General features: G+C 37.6%; 1 protein-coding gene across 3 annotated transcripts in view; it reads left to right on the top strand.

The window, feature by feature from the left end:
• Window positions 1-12,273, top strand: part of LOC130436852 (NACHT, LRR and PYD domains-containing protein 3-like) — a 28,182-nt gene that overhangs the window by 3,197 nt on the left and 12,712 nt on the right. For all 3 annotated transcript variants that reach the window (XM_056767842.1, XM_056767843.1, XM_056767841.1), the window contains exons 2-3: window positions 10,806-10,923; window positions 10,998-11,045. In XM_056767842.1, the coding sequence (XP_056623820.1) occupies window positions 10,806-10,923; window positions 10,998-11,045 (166 nt within the window). The remainder of the gene's footprint in view (window positions 1-10,805; window positions 10,924-10,997; window positions 11,046-12,273) is intronic.

The raw sequence follows: 12,273 nt of genomic DNA, 5'->3' as shown, positions 1-12,273 counted from the left end.
TATCCTATTTGAAATAAATTATAGGAAACTGAAAGATGACTCGTTTTTTGTTTTTTCGTTTAGTTCACCAAACGAAAAATTACATTTAGGCCCGATTTTTCATTTTTCGTTTGCCGTTTAAAAAACGGATTTTGGACTCAATACGGGATTCGTATATGTGGGCGTTGCATTAACGCCCCTTTCTCCCGATTGGTCAAATCGCTCACCATTCTGTACGGACTTAATTCTACCCAGCAGATTAAGAGTCTGTACGAGTGCGATACTGACAAGTGTTTGCACTTTAAAATATGTTTACTTCAACCACCAGACAGCCTCGCATATCTTAGACCCGCTAGGTTAAGAGGGACGTGCTCACTGGACTTTCTCTTGTTTGCTGTGGACCTTGTCACACAGCAGTTTTAGTCATTGTTCTGTTTTTTTGCTATAAATCAGAAATGTCAAGGTTGTATTTTCCCGCAATAGAAAGGCGGTCGCATTGTGTGGGCGTGGCCTAAATGCGCTCTCTCTTAATGCGCTATAAATTCAAAGTCTACTCCTGATGCAAGTTTGGCCAAGTTTCACTTATATTCTTGTTTATTGTTATAAAACAATTTGATGAATAGTCTCTATATCACGAACTTGGATACAGATCATTTAGATCAAACTCCAAAAATTCCATGATGACCATAATTCTTAATTCTGTCCACAAGAGGGAGTGTCAGTCTCTTTCAATCTACTTGATCCACTCTCCGTACAGATAAAGTAACAAATATATCTATGTATTTAATCTGTACTGCCATGAATATGTCGTAGCTGTATGTCTGAGAACAAACATCACACATAAGGAACATCAATGAATCTGCACAGTTGGGAGCCTGCATGCAGATGTGTATGTCAGTTTGTAAAACACAAAATTTAATTCTGCAAAAACGTTTATTTTATTCTCACAACATCACATGGAACCAAACGAAATGTGACCTGAAATGTTTAGGAAATTTGAGTCAATTTATCACAAATAATTTTCTTTCAACAGCAACAATTTTATAGTGCAAGTTTACGAACATTGCTGAACTTAAAACAGCATTCTGTAATGATGATTGGGAACATTCTTTAAGGAGAAATAGTTCATGTCATCTATAAAAACATGTGAAGGGGTGGATTCCTTAGCTCCAACTAGATAGCTTCAATTTCATCCTTTGGTGTAGTTATTATAAATAAATAAATTATTGATCAGTTACAGTATATTCCAATAATAAATAATTCAATCAATATTCTTCTGCCCAATAATTATTGTGATCTGAGTAAATTATATGTACAGTATGCATGTATGTAAGTACAGTGAGGGAAATAATTATTAGATCCCCACACTGATTTTGTAAGTTTGCCTGCTCACAAATAAATGCAGGATCTATAATGTTTAGGTTTATTTTAACTGATAGAACCTGAAAATAAACCAAAATATCAGTGGAAATAAAGGTTATAAATTGATTTGCATTTCAGTCAGTGAAAAAAATATTTGATCCCCTACCAACAAGAAAGAATTCTGGCCCCAAAGATTGGTTATGGGCCTACATGGCCCACAGATTAGTCCTGTCACTTTAAGACAGTACTCCTAAATCATCTTGTTATGTATATAAAAGATGCCTTCCAACAGAATCTGTATCTCCCATTTCAACCTCTCCACCACTATGGTCAACCAAAGAGTGGCTTAAGGAGACGAACATTAAATGTCATTGCCAGTCTCTAGACCCTAATCCTATAGAAAATCTGTGAAGGAGGTTAAAACTACAATTTACTGAGCGACAGCCAAGAAACCTTAAAGATTTACAGAGGAGTGGACTCAAATATATCCTGACACATGTGCAAACCTGGTGACCAAGTATCAGAAATGTCTGACCTCTGTGCTGGCCAACAAGGGTTTCTCAACAAAGTACAAAGTTATGTTTTGCTTGGGGATCAAATTCTTATTTCACTGACTGAAAGGCAAATCAATTTATAACCTTTAAATAAAATTTTCCCCAGATTTTTTATTGTTAATATTCTGTCTCTATCAGTTAAAATAAACCTACCATAAAAATGATGGACCCTTCATTTCTTTGTAAGCAGGCAAACTTAAATCATCAGGGGATCAAATAATTGTTTCCCTCACTGTATGTATAATTAACAATAGTTTTAGCATTTGTCTTTTGTTTTAGTTTTTAGTTTAGACATTGACTCTTTGTTACCAGTATAAAATAACAGCTTTATCCGGTTGTGAGACTGTACATATCACTATGTTTTGGAAATGTTTGAGATAAAGCTTGAGATAGCAGTGTGTGTGTATGTGTTTGGTGGTGGAATGACTATCTGTAGGTGACCAGATTTATAGATATGCTAACCGTGTTGTGCCTAAACTAGAACTTCTGTTGTCATACAGTTTTGAAGATATGCTGTGAATTGGACATCCATGTGTACTGTAGATAGTATCCAAATAACCTTTGGTTTATTTGTATCAGTACCTATTGTATGATTGCTCCTGTTTGACATATCGCTTATTGCTCCCTGAACTCTCTGTAAATCTCTTTGGATAGAGACACTCACATACAGATGTCACGGTTTGTGAGCAAACACTCAAGACAAGCAGATTCTCCAAACGTGTATAATTTAATCCACAGAGACACAGGAAAAAGCACAACACCATAAACACATTCAACACCGGACAAATAACAAAACCAAAGGAAGAATTTAAATAAGACAGATAACAAGGGGTAGACAGGTGATGGGAATAGTGTCCAGATGATGGGGATCAGGTGAGAGGGGTGCAAAGGATTATGGGGAGTGTAGTCTGGTGATGGAAGCAGGCAGACTTTTAGCCTCAGACAAAGTTAATCTCCTATTTTTTTAAATAATTGAGGAACATAAATTGCTCGCTTGTTTTTATAGCCACTTTACTTGTCATCACTATACAGAGCCCTTACGGCATTGTTCCTGCCTTTTGTTTACACAGGGAGCTTTCTGATGCAGGGAACTTTATTAATACTTCTACTACTACTACAACAAATAGGTACCCTTCTAGATCAATCCCACTGACAGCAGCACTCTCATGGAATTTTACAGCACTTTTCTGCGATCAACGTCTATGAAAGGGGTGTTAGATGTCGAAGTAATAGCATACAGCAACTCTTAAATGTCGTACAGTACAACACGATTTACGATTTCTGCGTAAATATCACGCACAGTTGACAATAAGCATTGGTTCGCGTTGCGACAATACACCAAAAAACGAACAACTGGAGGTGAATTCTTCAGGCGGGCAGAATTAAGGCCGTACAGAATGGTACGATTTGACCAATCGGGTGAAAGGGGCGTTACAGCGCCGCCCACATGTACGAATGCCAAATTGATTTCGAAATCCGTTTTTTAAACGGCAAACGAAAAATGAAAGAACGAGTCATTTTTCATTTTCCATTAATTTATTTCAAATAGGATATCAAATGAATAAAACGTACACTCAATCCGTGTATCATTCGTTCTTTTCATATTCAATTGAGATTCCAAAATCGGAAAATTAAAAAACGGTTTGTTATTTAGTTATTCGTTTATAAATGTGATACCAAAAAACAAATAACGGGTCATTTTTCGTACTTTTGATTTAATGCTCAGATCAAAAATGGGAAATGAAACAAAGGGGACACGACAGATTTTGATTTTGAGATTGAATTTGTTCGATTTGGGTAAGCCGGAAGTTATCTTCGTGTGTATGTGTTGCACTTGGAAGTTTGCCGCATTTGCAAAAAGTTAAAAGAAGCCTGAAAATCCTCAATCTTGCAGTGATTGACTAAGTAATTGTTTTTGTAATTTCGTATCGACACCATGGCCGTACTGGAATCATATGCTGATTTAATTAAAGACTTATTTGAAACTGTCAAGACACATAAAGAGATGTCAACTACGCTGCAGAAGATGGGTATCCAGCGAAGTTCTGCTACAAAATGCTACAATAAAAATATCTGCTTTTTGGCTAGATGTTAGTCATGAATACTGGGTATAACTCCAATGTAGAACGTCTAACGCACCCTCAAAGAACTCGAGATATGGCACCCCAAATTGTCCAATAACCCAAAAATGCTACAGTAAAACTGTTTTCTTGCATGACGGTAGACATCAAGACAAGGTGTAACCTAGCTGTGGAACTTTTAACGCACCATCAAAGACATACTTGTACAAAAACACAGTTCTGTGTCAAAGTTTACTTAAATATATATACATGTAACTACATAGCAGTAATATAATGTGTGTATAATGCACTGGCTAAGACCACAAGAGTATAATAAATTGTATAAGAACAATGGATCAGTAAAAAATTAGAATAAGCTTTATTTTCAAATTGTGCACACAAAGACAAGCAACGTGTTGTGGTTTCAGGAGCTCAGAATGAAAAAATACAGTATAGACAAACAAAGGAAATAGAAAAAATAAATATATAGAATAAAAACAGTTAATTATATATATGCAAAGTATAACAAAACGGTGTATACTATGTTTTTTTTTACAAATATACACGTAAATTACTCATGCATAAACCGTACTGCATGTTCTGCACCAGAATATTGCACTTTCAAACATGTAGGTACTTTTGGATTCGATTAATATTCATGGTGGACATAGGCTGCCTAAAAAAACTGTTCGATCAAAGTAATATAGAGAATGTTAAGGGGAGTGGGTGATGGAGGTTCCACGTGAAGTTCACGGTCATCTCAAGGGGCATTCAGCAGGTCATGACTTAGACAGCGAGCAGCAGCCCATCCTCTGTGCACTCTCTCTCACACACGCACGCAGGCAGGCACAGACACACGCCAACAGACACACACACACGCGCGCGCACACAGAAACACACACACAAAAAAGTTTTTATTTTAAAAACGTAAAAGAAGAGAAACGCGAGATGGTCCCTAAGAAGCTAAGCGTGAATAAGAAACTGCGAATAAGAAGCTGGATTCAGCCTCGTCTCATTTCAGAACTTCGCTGGATACCCATCTTCTGCAGCGTAGTTGACATCTCTTTATGTGTCCTGACAGTTTCAAATAAGTCTTTAATTAAATCAGCATATGATTCCAGTGCGGCCAGGGTGTCGATACGAAATTACAAAAAAAATTACTTAGTCAATCACTGCAAGATTGAGGGTTTTCAGGCTTCTTTTAACTGCAACACATACACACACGAAGATAACTTCCGGCTTACCCAAATCGAACAAATTCAATCTCAAAATCAAAATCTGTCGTGTCCCCTTTGTTTCATTTCCCATTTTTGATCTGAGCATTAAATCAAAAGTACGAAAAATGACCCGTTATTTGTTTTTTGGTATCACATTTATAAACGAATAACGAAATAACAAACCGTTTTTTAATTTTCAGATTTTGGAATCTCAATTGAATATGAAAAGAACGAATGATACACGGATTGTACACGGACCGTACACGGACCTACAAGGTCCGTGTACGTTTTATTCATTTGATATCCTATATTAAATAAATTAATGGAAACTGAAAAAAGACTCGTTTTTTCATTTTTCGTTTAGTTCAACAAACGAAAAATTAGATTTCGCCCCGATTTTTCATTTTTCGTTTGTCGTTTAAAAAACCGATTTCGGACTCAATATGGCATTCGTACATGTGGGCGGTGCTGTCACGCCCCTTTCACCCGATTGGTCAAATCGCTCACCATTCTGTACGGACTTAATTCTACCCAGCAGATTAAGAGTCTGTACGAGTGCGATACTGACAAGTGTTTGCACTTTAAAATATGTTTACTTCAACCACCAGACAGCCTCGCATATCTTAGACCCGCTAGGTTAAGAGGGACGTGCTCACTGGACTTTCTCTTGTTTTCTGTGCACCCGTCACACAGCAGTTTAGCCTCTGTTTAAGCCTCTTTCAATCTACTTGATCCACTCTCCGTACAGATAAAGTAACAAATATATCTATGCATTTCATCTGTACTGCCATGAATATGTCGTAGCTGTATGTCTGAGAACAAACATCACACATAAGGAACATCATGAATCTGCACAGTTGGGAGCCTGCATGCAGATGTGTATGTTAGTTTGTAAAACACAAAATTTAATTCTGCAAAAAATTATTTTATTCTCACAACATCACATGTAACCAAACTAAATGTGACATGAAATGTTTTAGAAATTTGAGTCAATTTATCACAAATAATTTTCTTTCAACCTCAACAATTTTATAGTGCAAGTTAATGAACATGGCTGAACTTAAAACAGCATTCTGTAATGATGATTGGGAACATTCATCGATTAATGTTTAAGGAGAAATAGTTCACGCCATGAAAGTGAAAGTGACGGATTCGTCAGGTATGGTGACCCATGCCCGAAATGTGACCTCTGCTTTTAACCCATCCAGTGATTAGTGAACACACGCACAGCAAGTGGTGAACACACGTACACCCGGAGCAGTGGGCAGATATCACTGCAGCGCCCGGGGAGCATGTAGGGTTAGGTGCCTTGTTCAAGGGCACCGCAATCGTTACCCACCGGGCCTGAGGATCGAACCGGCAACCTTCTGGTCACGAGTCCGACTCTCTAACCATAAGGCCATTATGACTATTACTAACCATAATTGCCCCGTCAGTTATATTCCAAAAATAAATAATTCAATCAATATTCTTCTGCCCAATAATTATTGTGATCTGAGTAAATATATGTACAGTATGCATGTATGTATGTACAGTGAGGGTAATAATTATTTGATCCCAACACTGATTTTGTAAGTAATTTTGTAAATGCAGGATCTATAATGTTTAGGTTTATTTTAACTGATAGAACCTGAAAATCAACAGAAATATCAGTCAAAATAAAGGTTATAAATTGATTTGCATTTCAGTCAGTGAAATAAATCAATAAATATTCGATCCCCTACCAACAAGCAAGAATTCTGGCCCCAAAGATTGGTTATGTGCCTACATGGCCCACAGATTAGTCCTGTCACTTTAAGACAGTACTCCTAAATCATCTTATGTATATAAGAGAGGCCTGCCAACAGAATCTGTATATCCCATTTCAACCTCTCCACCACTATGGTCAACCAAAGAGTGGCTTAAGGAGACGCACATTAAATGTCAGAGCCAGTCTCTAGACCCTAGTCCTATAGAAAATCTGTGAAGGAGGTTAAAACTACAATTTACTGAGCGGCAGCCAAGAAACCTTAAAGATTGACAGAGGAGTGGACTCAAATATATCCTGACACATGTGCAAACCTGGTGACCAACTATCAGAAATGTCTGACCTCTGTGCTTGCCAACAAGGGTTTCCACAAAGTTATGTTTTGCTTGGGGATCAAATTCTTATTTCACTTACTGAAATGAAAATCAATTTATAACCTTTATATAACATTTCCCCCTGATTTTTTGTTGTTGATATTCTGTCTCTATCAGTTAAAATAAACCTACCATAAAAATGATGGACCCTTCATTTCTTTGTAAGTAGACAAACTTAAATCAGCAGGGGATCAAATAATTATTTCCCTCACTGTATGTATGATTAACAAAAGTTTTAACATGTGTCTTTTGTTTTAGTCCTCAGTTTAGGCATTGACTCTTTGTTTCCAGTATAAAATAACAGCTTTATCTGGTTTTGAGAATCTATATATCACTATGTTTTGGAAATGTTTGAGATTAAGCTTGAGGGAGCAGTGTGTCTGTGTGTGTGTGTGTCTATGTGTGTGTGTGTCTGTGTGTGTGTGTTAAGTGGTGGAATGACTATCTGTAGGTGACCAGATTTATAGATATGCTAACCGTGTTGTGCCTAAACTAGGGCTTCTGTTGTCTTACAGTATTGAAGATATGCTGTGAATTGGACATCCATGTGTACTGTAGATATTATCCAAATTATCTTTGGCTTATTTGTATCAGTACCTATTGTATGATTGCTCCTGTTTGACAAATCGCTTATTGCTCCCTGACCTCTCTGTAATACTCTTTGGATAAAAGCGTCTGCTAAATGACTAAATGTTAATGTAAATATATAGTTCTATCATTTTGGTTTTGTAACAATTTCTGAACCAGCTCATGCAGACCGAATGAGAAATCCATTTATAAAGCAGAGTTATATACACTGCCCGTTCAAAAACAGTCAACAACAGCATGAATTCAACTAAGCAAATAGGTAAGAGCCTCCCATTGGATTTGAGGTCTAGGTTCAGCAACGTTATGTGCCCAGAGAATGAGGTCAGTTGACTGAATGATCAAGTTATGCCATCAATGGGTTCTTTCCTTCCTGATGGCACGGGCAGATTTCAACATGACAATGGCAGGATTCATCGGGCTCAAATTGTGAAAGAGTGGTTAAGGAAACATATACATCATTTTCACTCATTGGCCACCACAGAGCCCACACCTTGACCCTATTGAGAATCTTTGGGATGTGCTGAAAAAGACTTTGCGTAGCGGGTAGACTCCCCATCAATACAATATTAGTTTTATCGTTTAGATTTTGTAACAATTTCTGAATAAACTCATGCAGACCGAATGAAAAACCCATTTATAAAGCAGATTAGTTTTTGTTGAGAAAAACCAGCACATCTAAATTTTCAGGTGAAAGTCGAGTCTGTAAAGTACCCTAGGTGTCGACAGAGAAACTTACATACAGATGTCACGGTTTGTGAAGCAAACACTCAAGACAAGCAGATACTCCAATCTGGTATAATTTAATCCACAGAGACACAGGAAAAAGCACAACACCATAAACACATTCAACAGCGGACAAATAACAAGACCAAAGGAATAAGACAGTAAACAAGGGGTAGACAAGTGATGGGAATAGTGTCCAGATGATGGGGATCAGAGTTATTCTGCTATTTTTTTTTTTATAATTGAGGAACATAAATTGCTGAATTGACGAAATGCATGCAGCAGGCAGTGAGAAGCTGGACTGATGCAACTCTGTCAAACACCCGCAATGCCCCGTGAAAAAGGATCTTTGTTAACGTTTTTACTTATGCTATTACACATGTATGTTTTCTATGTCTGCGTGTCAGCAGAGACCTTCTGTAGTACTTCGAAGAGGTCACATTTCTTATTCTTGACTGTCTGTGTCTTTTAAGTGTTTATTGTAATGGGTGACTTTTGTTGGAAAGATACTATATCATCATAAATCATCATAAATTACTGTATACAGAGGGATCTTCAACCCTGGACCTGGTGAACTACCGTCCTGCAAATTGCAGCTCCAACCCTGCTTCAGCACACCTTTCTGTAATTATCAAGCAACCCAGGTGTGTTTGATTGGGGTTAGAGCTGAAATCTTAAGGAGAGTAGCTCACCAGGAGCAGGGTTGGAGACCCCTGGTATTCAGCATACTGCATCTCTTAAATGTCGTACATTGCAACAGATATGTCTGCTTAAATATCACGCACTGTTAACAATAAGCAGTGGTTCGCGCCGACATACTTGCAATAACTTAAAAATGAAGGACTAGAGGTGACTCTTATTCTGCCTGGCAGAATTAAGGCCGTACAGGATGGTGAGCGATTTGACCAATTGGGTGAAAGGGGCGTTACAGCACCGCCCACATGTACGAATCCCATATTGAGTCCGAAATCCGTTTTTTAAACGACAAACGAAAAATGAAAAATCGGGGCGAAATCTAATTTTTCGTTTGTTGAACTAAACGAAAAATGAAAAAACGAGTCATCTTTCAGTTTCCATTAATTTATTTAATATAGGATATCAAATGAATAAAACGTACACGGACCCTACAACCCTCCATTTTCCTTTGTTCCTCGCTCTGTATTTGAACGTCAGCACCCTGCCTTAACAGAATGTTCGAGCTGTATTACCTCAGTTGGACTCTCGGCTTAGTTAAGCTTATCTTGTTTGGGACGTATTTTTGAGGTCTTCTTGCTGGAATTACTTTCTATGTGGATTACTCTTTTTTTTCCTTGGGATTATCCTGTCGTTGTGGATTTATACTTTTGCATTTTTGATATATATTTTTGCCTGGAAAACTTTTCTGGCAATCATTAAAAATGACATCTTCTTACTACTGTCTCTCGTTCATCTTCTGGGTTCTATCAATTACTAGTGGCTCAGTTGGCGTGATAACTGTTTCTCACACCGGAGACCTGAGTTCGAATCCGGGTCCTGACACAAGCCTTTGAAGGGTCTTGTTCAGAGTGCGTAGGTCCAGCCTGTGCGATGGGCACATCAAGAAAGCACATTTTCTTGGCGTCTTGCATCTGTGCAAGGTTGAGCCAAAGGTGTGTCTTGGACCACCAGAGTGGACATAGTCGGACCCAGCGCACGCTGTCACCATAGTCTGATGGTTCTGCAGCAGTTCCTGCATAACTGCTGGGTCGTGCTTTCCTTTGTCAACTGCTTCAATGCCTTGGCCTGGTGGGTCTGCACCATGGCCATCTTCCCTTTTATACCCATATTTACGGGCTAGGGTCTGGTATGCTGTCCTACTCACCAAGTTCATTGGCCTTTTAAAAGTACATTCGGAGGTGATAGGTTCTCAAGCCAAACCCCCATTCTGCCTGTCTCGAAACAACGTCGACACAATGTCGAGAGACAGACAGAAAGGGAACTAAACAGTTCTGAGGCACCATTGACATCCATTGTAGAATTTTTCCACTATTATAGTAGTCAATGGGGCCCCAGAAACATTCTTCCAAATATCTTTTTTTTGTACAACTAAATTTGTGCAGGTTTGAAACGATCTAAGTGTGAGTAAATGATGAAATAATGCAATTTTTTGGGTGAACTGTCCCTTTAAGTGGCATGAATGAATCTTATTGTAAATTGTGAATCTTATTGTGTCTCTGCTGCAGATAAGTGAAGTCAGTCTTGATGTGAAGGCCGACACAAATTCAGCTGTAAATGCTCCTGTACTCACTGGAAACACTATAACAGGACCCGTGAACATCATCTGCAGCTCATACACTGCAGGTACAATAAAACACTAACACAAAGAGAACATGATCAATTTCACAGTGTTTCATTCATGATTTCTCTCTTCACAGAGCATCAAAACTCCACCGACACGGCAAAGAACCGCACACAAGAACAAGGTGAATCAACACTTAACATAAGAACAGCACTATCGATTCTGTCCTGACTCACAGAAAACATGACTCAGTCAGTTATAGTTAAGTGTAGAGTGAATGAAACAGCCGACTTAGAGACTCTAACTTTAAACAATCCAGTTGAGGGTAAAAAAGTGATTTGTTGAGTGAGAACAGATCTTCTATCATGATATACTACACATCAGTTTGAGTTTTGTTTAAACTTATTCAACTAATGCTTTGTTTGGAGTCACTAGCCTGTTAAAAACTCCATCATGAGATGTGTTACACATAGATGATTGGCTCATTCCAAATGATACAGAAGAACTTGAGTGTGTTTCTGTAGACTGTGTACCAGTAAGATATAAATAAAACAGACACTAGACTGACTTCTGAAGTCTCTTTTTAGCAACTTGTCTGTTTATCATTTTATTTTCTCATCTCAACATGAGATATACGTACGTGAGACAGCTCAAGACAGCTATACACAATGCTGAATTTACTTAAAAATATGCTGCATCATTTTTGTGACACTCTTTTTAACCACATTGTACATGAAATTTTCAGCTGTGTTACCTAAAAGTCTTTAGTTGGCAATGCTGAATTTTTTAGCAAGAGATTCGGCTTAGGTGTATTATTAAGTGCATATAATTTAGATAACTGGTTGCAATTTATTTAAAGGGATTGTTCACCCAAAAAAGGAAATCAGTCCTCATTTACTCACCCTGAGATTGTTCCAAACCAAACTTGTATAAATGTATTTATTCTGTAAAACACAGAGGAGGATATTTGGAAGAATGTCAGTAAGCAAATAGTGGTCACCATAGTATTTATTGTCTCTACTATGGTTGTCGATTACTATTATTTTGAAATCTGTTACTGACACTCTTTCAAATATATTTCTTTGTTCCACCGCTTCGCGTCGGGTGCATCTTGGATCCCACCTATGATCTACTGTATATAAAACATCTGAGCTATAAAAACAAAACTAAAGTAAGCAAGATTCTGAAGACTCGAGACGGGACAGATATATAAACATATCAGATATATATATGCCTCATATTTTCTCAATTTTCATTTTGCTTAAATATATTTCATGCCCTATTTATTTAATCCTACCCAATGTCATGATGTGTTGAACTGTTTCATGTGAGATTTGTTTCATTTGGTCCGTAATTCTCCATTAGATGAATTTATATGTGTGAATAATGACGAACATACTTAGTAACATTTC

This window comes from Triplophysa dalaica, chromosome 15 (assembly GCF_015846415.1).
Source record: "Triplophysa dalaica isolate WHDGS20190420 chromosome 15, ASM1584641v1, whole genome shotgun sequence".
NCBI classification, from domain to species: domain Eukaryota; kingdom Metazoa; phylum Chordata; class Actinopteri; order Cypriniformes; family Nemacheilidae; genus Triplophysa; species Triplophysa dalaica.
This window is presented reverse-complemented; position numbering and strand designations above follow the sequence as displayed.